This window comes from Oenanthe melanoleuca, chromosome 2 (assembly GCF_029582105.1).
Source record: "Oenanthe melanoleuca isolate GR-GAL-2019-014 chromosome 2, OMel1.0, whole genome shotgun sequence".
NCBI classification, from domain to species: Eukaryota; Metazoa; Chordata; class Aves; order Passeriformes; family Muscicapidae; genus Oenanthe; species Oenanthe melanoleuca.
In genome coordinates, this window is record NC_079335.1 from 39,756,344 (window position 1) to 39,778,376 (window position 22,033).

At 38.9% G+C, this 22,033-nt stretch overlaps 1 protein-coding gene across 2 annotated transcripts in view; it reads left to right on the plus strand.

Annotated features, from left to right (window-relative positions):
• ST18 (ST18 C2H2C-type zinc finger transcription factor) overlaps window positions 1–9,324 on the plus strand; it is a 168,820-nt gene extending 159,496 nt beyond the window's left edge. For both annotated transcript variants that reach the window (XM_056483099.1, XM_056483100.1), the window contains 4 exons: window positions 1,603–1,691; window positions 3,148–3,251; window positions 5,773–5,916; window positions 6,694–9,324. In XM_056483099.1, the coding sequence (XP_056339074.1) occupies window positions 1,603–1,691; window positions 3,148–3,251; window positions 5,773–5,916; window positions 6,694–6,834 (478 nt within the window). In that variant the 3' untranslated portion in view covers window positions 6,835–9,324. The remainder of the gene's footprint in view (window positions 1–1,602; window positions 1,692–3,147; window positions 3,252–5,772; window positions 5,917–6,693) is intronic.
• The last annotated feature ends 12,709 nt before the right edge of the window (window positions 9,325–22,033 follow it).

The window sequence follows — 22,033 nt, forward strand, 5'->3', positions numbered from 1 at the left end:
TGCAGCACTCATTTGGATTAAAGAAGTTTGAAGTTAAAACAATCTTACAAGAAAATTATCATTACAGAGAAGGAGTTACACATATAACTAACAACAATGAACACCATTTATCACTGTGAAAAACAATGTTGACCATATTGAATCAAGAATAATTAGAGTCTGATTGACAAATTTGGTTTTCTGTCTTTAACAGTAATTAAGTCTGTCTCCTTTGCTTTCTTCCTAATACTTTGAGCCAACTTCTCCAGAACAAGAAATGTTCAAGGTCATTTGAATAAATTCAGCCAGAATCCAGTGTTATCCTAATTTTATTACCTACATCCCATCTGAAAGTCTTTTCATTAGGACACCACTGTAAATTGTAGCTAATTAAGCAAGTAGCAAAAGTTGAATGTTAGCTGATAGCAATTCACAGTACAGATGATTCCTGTCCTACATAAGACTGTGTCACTCTCAAGATCATGTTAGTTAAAATGAACAGCAAATATAACTCTGTTTGATGTCCTTTCCTAGGACATTTGAAGTTGCTAACAGGTAAATCTTAGCTGTCAAACAATCTCCCAGTTATCTATCTGCTCTGGGCAGAGGTAATAAGCAGAAATTTAGAACTGAAGAACTACCATCATTCCCTGTATAGCTTTTAGCCATGCTAATGAAAGCTTAGGTTTTGCTGCTTTGGTTTTTTTTCCAGGTTTTTTTTTTATTATGTGTAAAATGCAATTTCTGTTAGGATTCTCTTTTTCTTTTTTTTTTTTTTTTTTTTTTTTTTTAATTTTTACACCCACACTCACGCACAAACACATACAGAGCAATCATTTTCCTGTGGAACAAAATTTTCCCTCACTCCTTACTCAGCTACACCTAAAAAAAAAATCCTTCTGCCAGTTCTTCAGCATATGGGTATTTCTTCTTTGTTATTTATAAAGGTAGTATTAAGACAGTGTAATTCCTCTCAGCCCTTTAGTGGGCTATAAAAATTGGCTCAGATAATTACCAGCTGATGAAATTGTAAGCTTTGAAATAGCAAAATGTAATTTAATGTGAACAGTGGTTAAAAAGCAAACTGACTATATAATAGAACCATTCAAAAAAGCTATTACAGCCTATAGGGTATATCCAGAGTTATTATTGTATTGATCATTATTATGTATCAACAAAGTGATACAATAATTGTGCACTGTGGATATCATCCCATTAACTAATTTTTTTTAGGATAGTAAACTTGCCATTTTAAAGGACCATACTTCACTCTCCTTTGGAGCACAATCCCTTGATAAAAACAGTTTATAAGTGTTTAAACTTTAGGAATTCTGTAAATGCTTTTTCATATAGTTTAACAGTAGCTGCTACTGCAATTTTGATTATTTTGAAATATGCTTAAGAGTTGTTTACTCATAGATTGAGATTTCTGTGCCAATTTTCAAGCTGGAATATAGAGCTAAATGACTCTATGAGTTATGTCATTCCCTGAAGCCAGGCTATAATGGAGATACTGATGTGACCTTAGGTACAGAGGTCTGTCCAAGTGCATGATAATATTGCCTGAAAGGATTATTGCCATTTTCAAGTGGGTGCTAATGTTTTTTTTCCTATCTGTTTCAGCCTGTCTGGTTGTCCTCTGAATGCACAAACCATAAAAAAGGGCAAAATTTCGGAAGAATTAATGACTATCAAGCTTAAAGCAAGTGGCGGTAAGGAGATCTGTAAAAAATGATGACATTTATTTAGATAGAAGGGCCCTGACTCCCATTTATACTTGTGCCCCTTTATGCCATTCTGGCATTAATTCTAACTACTTTCAGTTGTCTCTAGCAATAAAAAATCTTGACTAACAAAAATGTTTGCATGAGAGATTATAAAATTACTCTCATTTACATCTTGATAACATTAAGGATATGCTCTTGTCACAGAGCATAAGATTTTATTTGGGTATGCTTTCAATATTGTTTTTATTAATAAAAACAATTAGTTACAGATCAGGAGGACTTAGCTGTCTGATGAATAAGGCAAGAAGGGAGAAATTGTGGGCAGAAATGGACTCATCTCTCTAACTTCATTCCTACAGAGTTTATATCTATGCTTGTGCAATTTAGCTAACCAAAGTGCAAAGCAATAATTACCAAAGAGTTGCAGGGGGAAATGCGTAGGAGTCGCCCTTCTTATACAATGTGCTTTAGCAAATAGGGCATTGAGCCAGGATTCAGGAAATTTAGTCTTTAGCCTCCAACTGCTGAGGAAAACGATTGCATTACTGCTTGAAGATTTCCAAACTGGCTCCCCAGTGGACTCAGTTCTAGGCTTTAAAGCAGTAACAACAGTGGCACAAATCTCCAGGAAGGGTTGGGCTCAGGGTGATCCTGAGCAGAAACAGGCACATGTATTGCCAGCAGCTGCTCCAGTATCTTTCAGGACAAGGTTTTCATTAAAGAACTGAAGCTTTTGTTTACTTGTTATCTAACTTGTTGGGATGAAAAAGACATGCTTCATTTTTCTTTTTTTCCCCTGTAATACTCGTTAGCTTTCTGTAAATTTCACCCTTTCCTGCTATTTAGATTTCACTGTTTATCAGATATAACTAAGGCTGTGATACTGAAGTTATTCTTGCAAGATAAGAGACATGAATAAGCAATTATAATACTAGTGAAAATGTTGCCCTGCTGTGTTTCCTGAAAGGAAAGGTTGCTGTTGCATTCCTTTTAAAACAAACCAACCAAACAAAACCACCCAAACAAAAACAAACAAAAACAAAACCCACAAAATCCCCAAACAAAAACAAACCAAAAAAAACCCCACACCCAAGCACCACAAATATCTCCTCATGTTTTATGATAAACTCTCCTCTTTCTGGGCAATTTTTCCTTTCTGTACCCTCCAGCTTGTAATTGCATGATGCAATGAAAAAAAAAAAAAGAAATTATGAAAAAATGAGGACTAAGATAGCCCCATCTGTTTCAGCTCATATAGATGCTTAGCAGGTAGGAATGAATTTTGACAGTAAAATCAAACTAAAAGACAATTTAAGAATCAATCTATTTGTTGAAAAGCTTATTTTCCTATGGTTAAGTAACAGGTCATGCAGCTTGTTACTCGTATGTCTACTTACATGTGGACACTAAATCTGATATTGTTATTTTCAACTATTTGCAGGTATTGAGAGTGATGAAGAAATAAGACACTTGGATGAGGAAATAAAAGAACTGAATGAATCCAATCTTAAAATTGAAGCTGACATGATGAAACTTCAAACTCAGGTATGCCATAAATGTAAAAACTTTTCTTATACAATGTTTAAGCACCATAAATAAATTAAATGCTATTTAAATGTTATGTTTAAAAATAGCTAGTATCCTCTGCACTTGTTTTTCCAGCCTCCTGTGTTTGTTTTTTTTTTTGTTTTCTGTAAATAACTAGCAGGTATTGTCTTAAAGATCTGGTGAATGACAAATTCAGGGCAGTTTGTAGCTAATCTTAGCAAGCAGAAATAAAACATACTTACCAAACAAAACATTAATTTTCCTTTTTTGACTGAATATTTGCTTACCAAACCATAGAGGTCCTATGACTGAAACTTTTCCTGTTACAAATCCAGTCCAACTCTTAATGAGAGTTGAATTTAATGAGTTCCTATGTGTACCTAAGAAAATTTTCAAATAGTTTAGTTCATCCACTGTCAATTATTCAAACAGTTTGAATTTTGCCTCCAGGCAACAGCTGGTAAAGAATGTATATCTTCTGCTAATTTGTGTAGCAGAGGATTTTGATGGCAGTTATGGAGAAGAGTCATTCTCTTTCATTATTTTGTGGAGAGATTGTCTTTAATATGCTGGTTCTATGGAGTGAGCTGTATAGGTTCATGCCTTCAGACTCCCATATGCTCCTGGAAGTTAAGCTGGGCAGACTGGGTAAAAGCATAAGCAGAAGCTCCAGAATTTTCAGAATAAGAGTGAAATAAAATGAAATCTGTGAACTGAATAAAAATCTAAACTGATCTAAACCAAACTGAGTGCAACCATACCCCCCTGTATTTGCACCACGTTGGAATGAGCAGTGTTGACTCCTGCTGTTTTTGCAATAACCACTGCATGTTATGGTCTAAACAAGGCAGGAGCCTGTGCCACCTGTGCTGGATCTAAGCAGCAGTTGTGGGGATATCCAGCCCAAACTGCATGGCAGGGGGCTGTGCTCACTGTCTCAGGACACTTGCTTCTCTCTGCTGATCACTCTGCTACTTGCATGGAGATTGCCCAGTTTGTGCAGTCAGATTTCTCCTGCCTGGACTTTCTCCCTGGGGAAGGCAGTTTAACCAGCAAAGCCTGAACTGAACTACAGCAGAAGCCACAAATCTCCTACCTCCTTTTACTCCACCCCAGCCAGGTGTTAGGTTGCCATGAACATCCTCCAGAGGAGGGGTTGCAGTGGATGACAGGCACACACAAAGGGGTTTCTCACACTGGGGAGCTTTGCTACGTGACTGTGTTTGAGCAGAGGAAGTAGAGCAGCCACAAGCAGCAGGCAATTCAGTAGTGTAAAAAGGTGCATGCTAATGGATAGGATAGGATAGGATAGGATAGGATAGGATAGGATAGGATAGGATAGGATAGGATAGGATAGGATAGGATAGGATAGGATAGGATAGGATAGGATAGGATAGGATAGGATAGGATAGGATAGGATAGGATATAGGATAGGATATAGGATAGGATATAGGATAGGATAGGATAGGATAGGATAGGATAGGATAGGATAGGATAGGATAGGATAGGATAGGATAGGATAGGATAGGATAGGATAGGATAGGATAGGATAGGATAGGATAGGACCACCCACTAGGATAGGATAGGATAGGATAGGATAGGATAGGATAGGATAGGATAGGATAGGATAGGATAGGATAGGATAGGATAGGATAGGCATGACAATCATGGATATGACTGCACCAGTCAGTGCCTTGTGGAGCTGTGGCAGGGAATAGGGGTGGCAGCCCTTGGTTCTGCCCTGCTGAGCTGTCTGCTCCTGGGACAAGGAGGAGGGCAGGAGGGAACCAGACCTTGCCATTGCTGTTGTTTTGTGTTTTTTAAGCACTGCTTTTGACATCTAAGCTTGCAGACCTGAGTCTATCCCAGAGCTCTCTCTTTAAAAAGATACCATTTTTTCTACCTTGGCTGTTTTTCCTGCTCTTTCCAAAACCCTCCTTTCCATTCTGTTGGTCAGAGATCATCTTTGTGATATGTGCTCAGCCTCTCAGTTTCCTTATTTTTCTTACTGTTCCCAGCACCTGGCCTGTTGCTAATCCCAGCCAGCCCAGAGCTCCCTGAGGAGCAGGGCAGGAAAGTGGCACAGCAGCTAATACCCATGTCCTTGCTATTGTGGTAAAGCAGAAGGGATGCTGTAAGAGCAGGACAGCAATGTAAACATCAACTTCTTTTCTCCTTCCCTCTGCCAGCCCTGAGGCCACACTCTCCATCCCAGCTCCACACTGACCTTCCTCTCCAAGCTCAATTCCCTCCTCCCACTCTGGGACACTCTCTAGTGCCTTGCTGCCACAAGGTTTCTCCATGAACCAGCAGCCAAGTCCATCATTTCAGAGGAAATACAACCTCCTCTTTGCTCTGAATGTTCTGTGGAGAAGCTATGACTCTTAAAAAAAGCATAACTGAGTTTCAGATTCATCATGGCCTCTCTCATAACCACCCAGTTGATATTTTGGGTTCAAACTGCAGTAACAATGCTGCCAAGGGTTTGTCTGTCTGTGTTCCTGCCCGTCTCTTTTAGATCACATCTATGGAGAGCAATTTGAAAACAATAGAAGAAGAGAACAAACTCATAGAGCAGAACAACGAGAGCCTGTTGAAGGAGCTAGCTGGCTTAAGCCAAGCCCTCATCTCCAGTCTCGCTGACATTCAGCTCCCACAGATGGTAAGAGCACAGCCATATCACCTTCTTTTGAGACTGTCTTGCCTGCACTTGAGATGAGCAAGCTCAGGGACCAGCAGGAGCACTGGGGCTGCATTAGAAGAGAGCACTTTTAGGCTGATTTGTCTTGCAGAGATGCAGGATCATGGAGTCTGTGTGAGAGTAGGTGCAGTTGCTTTCAGGAACGAGCCAGCCCTGGTATCTCTGCCCTGTACACACCATGCAAGGCAGGCTTTTCCCTCAAACCTCCCTGCACAAAGGGTGAAAACTACACTCTGGTGAGAATCCTTATTTACTCAGCTCCTAGATCAAAACTACAACCTTTTTCATACAGATAATTTTCCTGGAGACAACCAAGCTCTATCTTCTCAAAAATTTCACATCTTACTCTCAAACACAGCCAAATCCACAGAGATACTCGTGTTTCCAGTCCCCTTTCCAAATGTCAAGAGTGCCACTGGAAGATTATGAAAGGAGAGTTAAGGAGAATGTCAGACACAGTCCCAGAGACAAACTGGCACCAAAAAGAAAAACCCCTAACATACCATAAAACATTAACCATATCTCTGACTCCTTTTCTTGCTTGTGGAGAGTGTGGATTCCCCAGAACATGCAGCTCCTGTAATACCCACAACCCCTCCATTAATTTGGATGGCTGCCCTGTTTGTGACTTCTCCCAGTCGCCATATCGCTCCTTTGACATGCTTTGGGGTTGGGTGTTTGGGTTTTTTCAGCCTTAATTTCACCTCCTACAATTATAATCTGTTTTGTCTCCATTAGGGGCCAATCAGTGAGCAGAATTTCGAAGCATATGTAAATACACTCACAGACATGTACAGCAATCTGGAACGGGACTATTCCCCCGAATGCAAAGCTCTGCTGGAAAGTATCAAACAGGCAGTGAAGGGCATCCATGTGTAGGATGTGAAAGCTGCTGGGCAACAGAAATTACTTAACAGCAGTAAACTCCAGATGGATCTGTTAGGAGTTCATGTACTGCTAAGGGGTGTAGGTTGCCATGCTGCATTTACAATTGCAACATTGCACTAATTTTTTCCCAGCTGACATAAAAAAAAAAGAATAAAACCACAACAGACTATTTGTATTAACAGCAATGCACTCTGTTAGTATATTGTATTTATTTCAGTACAATTTCTTTTTTTTTTCTTCTTTTGCACTCAGTTTTTGTAAAGTGAATGTAAAAAGTGTGTGCGACTATTTTTTATATTTTTTATTTATTTCTAATCAAAGAGTTGGTTTTTTTATCTTTTAACAGCATTTTTGCGGCCTGCCATATTTTTACAAATGTGTTTATTAATTTATTTTCCAATGGGATTTTAAATAGACTGAAAGCTATACTGTAAATTAAATAACTTGCTGGGTTTGTACAGGAAGAAAAAAAAAAAACCTATGAAAGTAACAAATGACTGAACCGTGGTTCTAGTTTTATTTTCCTCACATCCTGCTTTTTTATAATGGCTTTGTATCAGAAAGGGGTTTGCAGTAACATGAGATGTGAAGATGCATGGAATGAGAAGATAAATGGTGCCCACTAGTGGGGAACTCGGGCTCTTAAAAGCACAGTATGCTGGAAAACAGTGTGTTAAAGAATATGTTAGCAATAATGAAATATAGCAATCAGCAAAGCACTTGACTTGGCTGCGTGATTTAGCCTATGAGAATGATTATTTAAAATGTTTCAAGAGAACTTCAGATTTATTTTACCACTGCAGTTTTTGTTCAGAGTTAGCTCATGGAGGAAAATGACAATTATCTCTAAACAAGAAGGGTAATTAGGTAGGTACTGGTACTTTTTTTAGTATGAGACGCTGAGGTTTTAAGCAAGTGACCAGTATTGCAATGGATTTGGATTTTAAAGAAACGCAAACACATCCCAAGCTAAAGGCTTTGTACATAATGAGTCGAACACATCTCCCCTGAAATGGCATTTGAATGGTTTGAAGGTGATGGCAGCTGAGAAGGCAGCGGCCTGGAGGGCACCAGCAAACACCCTCTGGCACCACGGTGGCCGCTGGTCCCTTGAACGACCAGCAGCAACACCGTGACTGGTTTCTCCCATCCTTCTTCACTAAGACCAGGCTGGCACTGACTTTGTCACCAGCCTTCTGGTAGGGTCCCAAGTGCTACAGAGCAGACAGGCAGGTGGAGGTGTGGACAGATGAGCACTTGCGCCTCGGTATCCGGCTAGCCTGGGTGTGGAGCTCCTGAATCCCGCAGAAAGCAGCGGTCGCTATAACAGAGGCAATGTCTATTTCAGGGATTGTAAGTAATTAAGCATTGTTTCAGAAGTTTTTTTTATATTTATTTTTTTTAAGAAAAAGGTATAAACAACCAGCTAAACTGCCTTTTTTGTATGCACACACACCTCATGTGCATATGTGCCTCAGTGTAAATGTATACATGGATCTAGCGTGTGTTTAATTTTTCCGTGCTATAATGAAAGTGTTTATTTTTATTAGCCGCATTTATATTTAGATTGAATATGATGGCATTCACAGGCTTGACATATACAATTATATTATTACTGTTCCTGCACAAAAGTACTATTCAGAAGTGATTCAACTCTCATGCACTGTGGTCACTGTTCTGCATTAGGTGGGGCTTGCTTTTTGTTGGGGGGTTAATTCAACTCTCCGATCTTAGTTTAGACAGGGGAAAATGTGTGTTCTTAGGAGCTGTGTTTATTTTTAAATTGATTTTTCAAAAGCTACCATATGTGCTGTCTAATATAAATAGGAGAACACCAAACAAAAATTTGCTATTATTGTTCTTGCTAAAAACACAAAAAGCAAACATTTGTTATACTTGTTAAATGCATACAAAATGAGTTCACTCATTACAGAGATTAAAATTTAATTTACTAAATATTTTAACAAATTTGTTATATATTTTATTTAAGTAAAAAAAAAATCTCTTACTGACCTATGTAATTATTATTATGATTTACTATGGCTTCAGGTTAATTTATCTGTGTTTGGTTGTTTGCTCAGGATGTTCTGTGAAGTATGTTTGTATTTATTTGCCTCCCTTGTACTTGATGTGTTTTGTAATGTGCACTCTTTTTTTCTTTTCTGTTTTTCTCCTTTTTTTTATTTGTGTTTAAATGCATTGATGAGCTATACTGTAAATTAGACCTTTTGTAAAGAGCAATGATGTATGCATTTTTTTAATTTGGAGTAGTTTGTATACTGTTTCTTCATACAATTAATATTTCTTACATCAAAACAACAAAATTGTGTTCTGTGCTGTACATTTGGTGTATGGTAGGAAATAAAATTGATAATGAAATATTGCAGCAAGTTTGTTGGGTTTCTTAGTCTCTAGATGCCGACTTATATTACACTTTCTTAACTGCACCTGGCACTATATGATGTGTCAGATGTTTCACTTGCTTTGTGTACAAAATGTGTCATCCTCATAAGTAAATTTCTGATATAAATATTTTAATTAGTGTTTTACTTTGTCAATTTGAAATAAGGAGGAGAAAAATAGAATCGCTTAAGAGATCCTTTTCACTTCTGAAGGGAAAAAAAAATCAAGACGATAATCAACTGCATTATTTAATGCATTCTTTTCTTGGCAGTTGTAGACTTCATTTATACTGATAAAGTACAGGATTTGTGCTGACCTTTAACAGCTGCTAAATGATGTTTAAACATAAAAGCCATTGTAAAGTTTCCAGCAATTCGGAACCGCCCACTGTTCCAGTGCAATTTTCTGCTGAGAATTGCAGTGCTTAGACATTGCAGAAATAAAAATCTGCTGGTTTTAGAAAGACAATATTTCCATCTAATGGACTTTCTTTTTTTGCTGCTCGTTGTAGCGAAAACAGGCCAGTTCTATTTAGGATGTGTGCTAATGGCTTCAGGAGCATTTCTTGTCTCAGATTCCAACCTTCCACAGATAGAGAATAATTTTCATTTGGAAAATAAGTCAAATTTAAATGCCATAAAGTAGCTGATAATTATTTATCTGAATAGACATATTTAGATAAACCAAAATAGACAGATACATTAAAAAAAATTACATGTCCTGCATTTAGCTAGAAGGGAATTTAAAAATTTGCATCACATGAATCCAGGATGCTCACAAATCTTGCCAGGTTTGAAGCTGTAGAGTCAGCAAAGGGCTGGAATGAAGACAGAAGCTGTCCTGGGAAGCTCTGCTCCAGTGGAATTCAGAGTTTTCTTTGTTCTAGGACACTTATCCAAGGGCACCATGAACTGGTTCTTTTTTATTAAGCCAATTATTAGTTATTTATGCAATATGACAATGAATGTAAAATAATATTTAAGGGTTCTAAAAATTTACTATTAAACTTCTGCTGTGGATCTTCATATCATGAGGTACTAGTGGAACAGTCTCTTCTCACACATCACAGACAAAGCAGGAAACAGGTCTGTCTTAGCAATTTGTCTTAATGCTAAACAGATAAAGACTGAAGCCAACATTTTCATTTTTTCTGGCTGCCTAAATTCAAATCACAAATTTAGAAAGCCTTACTGTCAGACAGACAACTCTTATCACATAATTTATAATTGTATTATATTATACAAATATACTAAATATTATTATCTGCTGTTTATAAGATTGGGGAAAGGCAGTGGTATGAGGATGTTGGGCTCTACACACACCTAAGAAAACTGTGCCCTAATTTCAAATATTTCCAGTAACCTGAGACAAGGACTGTGAGCAGAAAAACACTTTTCCTAGTGATTTTGGATAGAAATATGATATCCACAGTTAAGTGATTATCTAAGGACTATCTATATTCATCTTTAAAAAACTTGCTCTAATAATGATTGGGTGTTGAAATGATGGCCTTTTTCCATTAAAAAAGAAATAATAAACACAATCATTATAAAGTCACTCCATGATAGCTCTATTCATTATTAAACTGATACAAGCTGGGGGATGGGAATATCCCATAACAAGCCATTGTGCTTGAACAACTTTTCAAACCATTTCCATCTTCTGAAGTTCCCATTTTTAACAACTTTCTGTAACCATACCTATAGAAGGGGGAAGTACCTAACTCATTAAAAATACATAAATTCCAATTTTTTAATTAGCTTGAAAGAAATTGAAGTTTTAAATATGAAAGAGAAGGAAGGGGAGCAAGAACAGTCAACATCTGCTGTCCTGACAGCTCAGGAAGCCTATCCTCTCTCTAAGCTAAACATGATGAAGAGTTTTGAGTTCATGATGTAGAAAATAGATTCTGTAGAAAACAGATTCAGTTTCCTACTGCAATTTTATCTCTATTTATTAATTAAGCTTCTTGTCTCTCTTGCTGACTTATTGTATATATCTAACATGTCATGGCTTTTCTGCTCAATGCCTCTTCATCCTTCTTACACTGTACTTTTAATAAGTCAGGATTTCTTGATGGGAATTTGTTACCATGCAGTGACACAGAGTTATGACACAAGTCCTCTTCTTGGTTTCCTCTTGTGTTTATTCAGCACAGTACATTCTACCTGTCCTGGAAATTCTGCTATGCCTAAACTTTTTTTATGATTTATGAAGCTGTGTAACTTGGATGCTGCCAGGAGATCTGCACCAAAGTCCTTTGTTCAACTTGCTCAGGATACTGTGGGATGATAGAGCGCCATTTAGCTTTTGTGTAATGTAGGACAGTGACCTACTTTCAGCACCTTTCAATATCTCATACTGGCTTGGTTTTCTTCTTTCTCTTTTGCTCTAGTAAGTCTTAGACAGCCAAGCTTACATATAATTGCATCAGGGATTAGTCTGATTTCCTGTCTGACTTCATGGTACAAATTGCTTCAACTGCATTTCATTCTTAACAAATGTTCCCAGAGACATTGTCTAAGTAAATCTCAGGACTTTTCAGTTATGTGATAGCAATTGCTATTTAGGTTGCTGCTGTCTGCTCCTGAAACTGTTACTGCACAAGATTTTTTCCAACCAGCTTTTGGTGCCCAGCACCAGCTTTTGGTGCCCAGCTTCACATCCCTTGGAGGAATCTAATTTTTAGAAGTTAAATGCACAGCTGTTTTTGCCAAACAGAGCCTTTTCCAAATTCCTTTCTCTGGCAATCCAAATTACCAGCTACTAAGTTTTCCTATTATTTCATAGCATTGTTATATCTATCTATCTCTATCTCTATCTCTATCTCTATCTCTATCTCTATCTCTATCTCTATCTCTATCTCTATCTCTATCTCTGTATCTAATCTATCTATCTATCTATCTATCTATCTATCTATCTATCTATATCTATATCTATCTATATCTATATCTATATCTATATCTATATCTATATCTATATCTATATCTATATCTATATCTATATCTATATCTATATCTATCTATCTATCTATCTATCTATCTATCTATCTATCTATCTGTCTATCTACCTATCTATCTATATGTGTGTGTCTCAAATATATATATATATATATATATATATATATCTTATTAAAACTTGTTTGCAAAAACAGTACATCATAAAATTCCAGGTACTGGTATCCATCCCAGGTATTGAAGAAAACATAACTCTTGTTTCCCCAGGCCTGGTTCTAAACCTTACCAAACTCCTCATTTACTGGTTTGTGCACACTCTTTTTGTTTCATTTCTTTAGCTTTTTTTTCTGAGAGATAATAAAAAAATAAAAAAAAAGGAATTAGTATAATTTTTTTTTTAAATGTCAATACTGTCTGTCCAAACATTTCCCTGAAGCTGGAGCTAGGATTGAAGCTATCTGGCTAGAAATATTCCCTAATTACAGTAACATGTAGCATCTGACATGCATCCTCTGCTTATTTCTAAAGCAATAAACAAAATTTTAATTAGAACTCAGGTTCTCTTCTGATTTCAAAATTATTGGGATGAAATTGATCTGATCCTTCAGGTGCAGGATGAGCTCAGTTCCTTTGGGAGGGAAGTGCCTAGAATCGGGAGTTGGTTTCTTTAATTCTGATATATGGTCAAAAAGGTCTCAGTGAAGGAATGAAGGTTGTAAAATGCTCATAAAAACTCACCAGGAGAATGGATGTAAACTGAATTCCTGCAGTGGAAGTGCAGTGCCACCTCCACAGATGAAGAGCTGAGCTCTTTGCACAGACACACAGGCAGAGGTACCACACACAAAGCACCAGTGCTGAAGGCTGTGAAGGGATATCTCGTGTTTTCCAGCTGGCAGGAGACAAAATGGACCCTCAGAAACCCCAGACTGAGGCTCTACTCAGGCTTCTAGGTTACCCTGAGCAAGACACTTGATTCTAGCTCTGTTTCCTTATCTGGAAAAAGAAAATTACTCAAAGTGCATTGGGAATGAGCAACACCAGTCATACACATGGGCATGAGATAACAGATGTGCATACAGTGAGGGAGAAAGAGCCACAGCAAATGTAAAGGGCATATAACATGCCTCCCCCCCCTCCCCCCCGTTATTTTTTTCTTTTTTCTAAGACATTATCACAGTCTTCATTTTATTGCCTTGATTCTTACATGGTTTCCCTTGAAGATATCTTCCAGTTAGTGCTGTCAGCCGGCCTCAAACTAAATTTTCAAAATGCAGAAGCTAAATTTCAAAACAACAGAAGCAAAGGCTATAAAAGCAGAAGTATTTTTATTGAGATAATGGAGCTCCTACAGATTCTGTAAAAAATCAGCTGATTGTTACGAGAGCAAAAATTATGATTCATGAGAAGAGGGAAGAGGAGGGAGGTTCAGCTGTTAGAGCTTCTGTTTGGCAAGGGCCAGCTCCAGATCAGCATGACGTACAACTCAGAGTAGCAGCAAGAGTTGGTGCAAGCTGGCCCAGAAAACTTACAACCTCAAAGGATGCAAACAGTAAAAGTCTTATGTGTGAGTGTAAATATTTGAGCAAGAATGAAGGTAGACAAGCAGTGACTATAACCCTGACACCTACAGGGTTGGGGCACAGGGCAGAAAACCACAGGAGTCCCCTGGGTGCCAGACTACATCAGCTCCAGCCAGCACAACAGGCCTGTTTTCCAAATGTGGGTCTTCACCCATTTTGACACACTAAATATCCTCTCCAGCTTTCTCTCTCTGCCCAGGAGTAGTGTTACTAACCATTCTTCCTGGGCCCTGGCTCGCCCTGGCATGGGTTTTTATCTGGAAGAACGAAGGCATTGCCCAGCATCACAGGGCAGGCTAAGCCTTGCTGGGGGAAACCCCAGAGGTGCAAAACTCCAATGGTCAGCACTGTTTCTGCAGGCTGAGGCTTGGTGGGGGTGGCTGGGGGTTAGGAGGAGCCAAGGTGCTGGGTGAGTGCCTTTCTCCTCTACCTGTGCACCCTCCCAGGCACAGCCAGCCCCAGCCAGGCAGCGAACACCCAGCTGCATCTCCTCCCTTTCCCCCTCCATACCCAGGCCAGGCTGGAGGCAATCCTTGCTGGGTTTTTTTTTCTGCAAGAGGTTTAAATCTCCTCTCCCCATCTTGGGAGCATGGCTGGCCTGGCTGCCAGGGCTCATGATGCCCTTTTTATTGCCAGATTAGAGGACATTGTGTGGTGCACATGAAGCCTCCCAGATAAGGCGCTGTACAAGTTCCAGCAGGTTCCAAACACAACAGCGCGGCTTTCGCATCCAGCCCACAGGATCAGAGTTTATTTCCCCAATGCAGGCAGCTTTGCACTGCCTTCCTGTTAATTAAAGTACTGATTACAATACTGCACTGTTTACAGGCAAGATTTTGCATGGTCTTGGCCATTCACGTGCAAATGAACTTGTAAGCCTTTCTGTGCCCTAAAATCTGCTGATGTCAGTCTTCCAATTCTAACTCCATGTTGTAGGACATGTGGCTTTCTATAGCTTAGCTTTGATGCCCCCAAGTCATATTATCTGCATTCTGAGCTTCATTATGATAAATCTTTCACTGGTTTTAAATCAAAAACTTTAATTGTACCGTACTTATTCAGCTTAGGTTTTGGCTCCTGAAGGCAGCAGTTTTAATTGCATCATTTGTATAGTGGCCCAATATGTTTTGGTGTGAAAAGTGCATTACCACTTTTAATTTTGCATTATTTTCCCCATATGTTTTAGTTACACTAAAACTTCAGATGGCAAGTGATGAGGCTTTCCCACTGTTCCCTCATTCTCTCCTCAGTGTTTTTTAATGAGCTAAGACCACACTATTTTCTTTTGTTCTCATCATTTGAGGTTTTTGGGAGCTGTTTATTTGTAGGGCAATTCTTGTATTTATGTAGAGCAAGGCATTAGACATTTTTATCCTCTACTTATTAACAAGCCAGATGGTACCGGCTGCTACCCACACAATTCCAATTATCAGATGGCAAACTGAAATATACGTGGGGCAAATGGGAAGATGTATATTAAAGAAGCCTCATGTAGAATTGGCTTCTCAGAGATGTTGATTCACAAAGGGGTACTAGCAATTAGGCTATGACAGCCTGCTGCTGAATGTACAGCATTGGCCTGAGGGCACAAGCGTTCAGCTTCCAAAATTTTAATACTCTCTCTCTTTCCCCTATGGTATGAATACACATCTCTGAAATCTGACTCAGGTCTTTCATCCTTTACACTTCTTGTCCACTTCAGAGTGATATGTAGTGTCAAAGCCAGTCAGTAAGTTAAGACATCCCAGAAAGATGCAGAAGAGCTAAAAATCAGCATGAAGTCTGTTCAACACATCTCCTAATACACTCTCATATGGCATATACACTTGGCATATACCTCAGTAATAGGAATATCTCTAACACTGAAATCTAGGATCCAACCAAGCATTACCATTCCAGGTCTCAAAATTACCTAGAACTTACAATATACACATGGATTTTTGCATAAGAGCAACTCTTAACTTCAGGTTAAACATAAGGAGGTCTGGTAATCCCAATTATGATTGGCTTCAAAGTATTTTAAAACAACTTTTGAAAATTCAGAACTTAAACCCAGTCCTTACAAAAGGATTCACCCTACATTATTGTCACAGGCTGATAATAAAGAATGAGTGTTTTAATGGAAGGTTTTATATCACTTTGCTGTGTTGGGGGTTTTCTTTGTTTTTCGGGTTTTTTTGGGTTTTTTCGGTTTTTGACAGAATCTCTATAGGAAAAGTTTTTGACAATCTCTATAGGAAAAGTGTTTGGGTAAAAACTGTGCTCTTATGGCTCGTTTATTTTGACACAGAAATAACATACACGAGTTGGCTGGGAAGATGGTGAATTATATGTGAAACTTTTTGTGTGACATTTTTATTCCTTTTCTCTACTGGCTCCAGCTAAAAGTGCTAAGCCAAATCAAACTGAAGAAATTGATGTCCTCAGGTCAGACCAGCTAAAGGAAAAAGTTATTTAAACTAAAGTAATGGCTTTCTAAAGTTCTTCAGTTTCACACAGGCTACTAACAGATTAATAATCTACAGGGCTGGATTTTGCAAAAGTTGTAATGTGAAACATTTCAGATTGTTTCTAGTTTCTGTTTATAGTACCTAATCAGGAGAACACCTCTTCCAACAGCTGCTCTCCAAATGCAAGGGGAAAGGTACTCTCCTTGCAGCTGTTCCTGGCTCTCACACTTATAACCTACAAGTCTTGGTGAAGTGTCTTAATGGAATGAGTTTGAAAAGCAAATCTGCATGGTTTAGCACCATTTACACTTCAAACAGCTGACCACATGTAAATGGCTCATGTGCAAATTCTCACTCCTAGTCATGGAGGAGTGAAAGATGTGCACAGGCATTTGTCTGCCGTTTGCTTACACAAGTGTATGAATCTGCAACTGTGAAGAAGTTGCTGCTGCTTCTTTCTCACCTTCCATCTGTGAAATGAGAGGCTAATACCATTGCTTTCATCTAGGTGCTAGCAGCAGACTTGAGCAAGACCTGAAGTGGTCTCTAGAATGCTCTCAATGAGATCCTACGGGTAAATCAGTGATATAGCTATTCACACAGTCTTGGGGAGTTCAGACAGAATTTTGATTAAATTACCTGGCTTAATAGGTGAAAAAAATCCTAAACCAAACCCAAACCATTGTCTAGTACTTGTTCATTCCAGTGAAAGAAGCTGACTGCCTTTTTTATGTTAGAGATATTACTCAAAAGGGTTAGGCAAAGTAGAGAGGTTCAAAATAAACATCTCCTTGTAGATCAAAGATGCAATTGCCAATTTCTCCCAGTCTTCACAAACATCAGTTTTTGCTTCAGGACCCTCAAATCCACCAGGCCAAAGTTTAATTTGATTTCTCAAAATAAGAAAGCCAACACTGGATCAGGTGCTTGGAGATCAGTGACATCCTAATTATTGTCAGATCTGGATTGCAAAGAAGTGATTCAATAGCTGAACATCTGTGTACTTGCTCACATAGAGTTGCTGTTTCACCCACAAGCAGCTGTGGAGTAGACAGGCAAAATTCTCTGCATGGTGATAATTACAGTGTGCATTACAAAGGAGGCATAGACATAAGAGCATGCAATCAGATTGGGTTTTTTAACTTTGGAACAGAGAAACACTGCTAGATCCAAGGCTAATATACATAAAATAGGTTTTTCAGCCAAAAGAGAGGAACATTTAGTTAGATCTGAATGAGGAAAATTCACTTACTAAACAGGAAACTTTCTCCAATCTTAGTTTTGTTTCTGTAGCAGCAATGGCTAAGAACTACCCAAGCAGGCAAACTCTTCCAGAGACTGAAATACAATTGATTGTGTATGGATCTGCAATTTTCTTTAATATGCTTTTATAGCTTGCTACATGAGCCTGCCTGCTGTGTCCTAAGCAGAGGTGTTAGCTGTTATATCATCATTACAGACCACCATGGCAGGGGTGACAGCGGAGTACCACAGCTCATGATCTCTTCATCTCCTGTCTTATGCTCTTTCAGCCCCCCAGTTGTATCTTTACTGCATCTCAGAAAAAAAAAAAAAATCAATGAAATCTTTTTCTCAAGGCAATCTTTCAAGGCAAGCAGCTGCTGAAAGACTATAAAGTACAGCTTAAATGAAACAAAACGGAATTTCATTAATACATGATCCTTGTGTGCAGGACTGCCTTTTCCCTACATTCTCCATCTAGAAGTTCAACTTTCTTTTTCATTGCTAGGAGCTGAAAGGCATTCAAGTATGAAACAGTGCCTTCCTTGGGTTAATTCTGACACTTTGAATTCACTGATCCAAGGTTCACATGGGAGTATGAGTGTTAGTGGTGTTTTGGGGATCACTACCCACACAGCCAGAGAGAACACTCCCACCTCAGGAAAACAGAGAATCCTGGATGTTGGCAGGACTGAATATATCATAAAACATAAGGATTATGCCAAAGTGCAAGAAAATTAAATGGGTTCAACACTTACAGCAAAATGGCTGCATTTTATTATCACAGGGGTTTCTGGTACAATAATGACTCCACAGTAAATTCCTTTTCTAAGCAGTAGTTTAGTCTGTGTGTTTACATTACATTTATGGAGAAGAGAAATAGAAACCAAGTATCTACTACTGGTTTTTTGGGTTTTTTGTTTTTTTTTTTTACAAAAGCAAGTATTGTTTTTGCACCTGAAATATTCAGGAACTGTATTTTGTTTGTCATCATAGGTTCCAAAATGTCAATTTTTTCTCTGAGGGAAGATATTAGGCAGGGCAAGATTTGTTACAGAAGGAAAAAGATACGTCACTCTGTAAAAGCAAACCAGCTGTCAAGGTTTTGGTTGTTCCCTTAATAGGTAGCTGTGGAAAAGCATTGTTTGGATAGAATAACTGCAAATCTGGGATTGTGGCACTATGCAGAAGAGTGCACAGGAGGAAAATAAGGAAATGGAAGATTTAATTTAAAGTAAAAAAATTAATTTAAGGGAAGACCCATTGGAGAGAAAGAGAGATGAGGAGTAGTCAGGGCCAGGCAGAAGACAAAGGCTGGGCACTGGTTAGATAGAATTTGTCTCTGCTGAGACTAAATATAATATTCTGACACACGTGGAACAAAACTGTGTGTGGTCAGTGGGTGCCTATCGATGGCTCTGGGTGCTTAAAGCACACCAGCAGTGATGGTGTTGTGGGTCCCACAGCAGGGAAAGCTGATGAGGTGGGTGCAGGCAGCCTCTGGCTATGGGGAGAGGCCCTCTGGGTTTGCTGGCACAGGAACAGACCTGCAGGACACAGGTTTGGCTCAGAGGGCAACCCCCTCTGAAAGCCTGCAGAGAAATAAATGCTGGTCCATCACTGCCTGTGCCCCTGAGTGGTACCCAACACTCCTGTGTCCCAAGGGGGACTGTAGCAATTTATACTTCTGGGGTTCACCCCCTTGTGTTTTGTATCCCACAACAGAGAACACAAATCCAGCAAACGTGTCTGTGTGAGTTGACACAGTTGTTCTGCTGACCTTAATGGTGCTATTCACATGCTCAGAGCAAGGCCTGTGCTCAAGTACACTGCTGAATCAGCTCTTGTATGTGTGCTGAAATACAACAGTGATTTCTGCAATCAAGGCCAGTGCCAAGCTCTGGTACACCCCTGCCTGGAGTCAAGATATTAGACCAATGCTGCTGTGTGTAGTAGCTGGCATTGCAGCTCCTCTTCCCAGGGCTGCTGAAGATGAGCAGGAAGCATCCACACAAATTGGCTCATGCTGCTTCTTTAATAATTCATGTATTTTTGCTCTCTTCTATAGTTAATGAACCTCCCCCACTCTCACCCTGGTTCTCTCTCCCTCTCCCATTCAGTCAGTTTGTTGTGGTTTCATGTATCTAATCCATCTGTCACTCGATTATAGCTATCGAGCACCTGTTATGGATTTCTAGAGTTTCATTCAAGCTGTTGACAAGTTATTCACAAATTGGCCCTTGTCACACTGTCATTGTGTGGAGTGCACTTTAGAGAATTCTTTTGGGTACACAAAATAATGAACAGAAGACAGCAAGGCTTGTGAATTAGGCAGTTTTCTATCCCAAATATTTAAATAACCGTTAACTAATTGGAAGTTTCTTAAGAGTGATATATTTTTTCAAGGTCTTTTCTTAAAATATTTTGTCTTCTTCATGCAGACCCTTTTGCATGAATAAGCTTAACACAACTTGATTGAGCTGTCAGGGCAAGCTTTGTTGACAGTGATGCCTTATTCTATACGGTCTGTGTTGCAGCTGTGACAAGTTGATCATTGCTTCTCCTGCACAATGCTACTTGCCTACACTGCTCTGGTACTAGCAGGGAAAGAGAGGCCTGGTTGACTGACTAAGTAGCTGCCAGTCTCCTCTCCTCAGATGGTTATTTATTTTATTTTGCCCAGGCAGAAATCAGGAAGTGGAGGTGACAAAGGTCATTGTTCAAAAGTGAAACATCTCCTGAATAAAGTGTTAAGAAAATTTAAGGTTAAAAGCAGGTTCAGCTATGTCTTGAACAATCCTCACTTTCATAGGAAAATTTCAAATATCTTAGTACCAGAAGGTCTAGAAATACATTTTTCCCCCATTTTTTACTTCTGCTCCCATATAGGTAATACTTACTCCTTAGACTTTTGTTGTGCACTGTTCATGTAACTCTTAACTTCTGCCTGTGCTCTGCTTTCACTACCTAGATACTCTTATTATAGTTTTTAGTTTTGTAGAAAGGACCTTGAAAGTAATGTGGTACCAGAATAACATTAACTTAAGCCACAAGAGGATTCTAAAATATTCTCCCAGTGCAGTGTATTAGTGGTACAGAAGAAGGCATTTGCAAATACAGGCAAAGTGATTGATCTGTTTGCAGCTATGAGAGAAGTTATTTATGCACAATTTGGCTCAAAACAAGTAAATGTAGTGTATGCATATCTGTATATTTAAAAACTATTTTGCATCAATGAACATATGTACATTTTTCTAGTGTAGTCTGCAAATCCTTTGAATAAGATTCCAGGGCTTCAGTGTTTTGATTACTGAAGAGGATTTTTTTCCTAAATTCAAAAGGAGAGAAACTAAGGTTTAGCAATTGCCTTGTCCATATGGGGTGCAAATATAGCACTACAAAATTATCTGGCAATTGCAAAGGGGCTAAATTACTTCTGCTCACTTGTTAGATTTCTTGGTGCTTAGGGGTTCAATGCTGTAAGATCCATTTTCCTTTGTGGTTTCACAGGGAGACATCCAGCCACCCCAATCATGGCTCTGATAAACCAATAGGTGGCAGGACTTCAAAACAAACTGTGAAATAATAAAGCCATGTTCCATTATAAAGAAGCTTAAAATAGAAAGCATGGCTGCCTCAATAGTGAATAGCTTAACAGTTATCTCAGAAGAAGCTATTTTAGAGTTGTTTTGAATATGTTTACAATAATTAAATGTTTAAATCTATGAACTGTAATTAGATGCTCAGAACAACTTCCAATTAAAAAAAACCCAGAGTTTCAGGGAAGTTATGGGTTAACTTTGAAAGGACATTTAGATGTTAGAAGATGCTGATAGGCATCCATGATTTTTAAAGCATGCAAGATTCAGATTCACATAAATATTCAGATACCTAAATATTTAGTCACTTAAGCTGTGTGATACTGTGATCCCAAACACCTTGATGGATCCCAGTGTAAATAAGTTATGAAAATAAAATACATTTCCAAAACCAACTTCCTTTGAGCCAGATCATACAATCAAACTATGCATCTGAAGAGGCTTCACTGAGCATTTTAAAACCAGGTCACGGTGAATCCATCAGTGCAAATCAGTCATGATAACTCCTCACTTGCTGCTATCCAGCACATTCAGATCAGCCCAGTCTCAACTTCACTACCTCAGCAATGAGCTGCTCTGAGCCCTGCCTCAAGCAAAGATCCTGCAAGCCCTGACACCAGGGTTTTAGCCTGGATATCTAAACATATATATCCTTCTATCTAAACAATATCCTTCTATTGCTGGCTTACCCATCCAGCAGTATCCTCAGCATGCCTAAGGCTGGCTGTCACCATGACAGAAAAATAAATACAGGGACACCTCTAGATGGAAGAAAAGCCCAACTCCAGACTACCTGACTGCTGAGGGACAATGAGAATAACAGAATAAGTGAGCAGAGACAGCCTTCAAGACAAGCAGAGGTTTTGACAACTAGGGCACAGGCTGCTTAAGTAGTTGACTTGGCTGCAGTGCCCGAGTCCAGCAGAGCTCCCAGCCAAGGATCCTGAGCGAGGGGA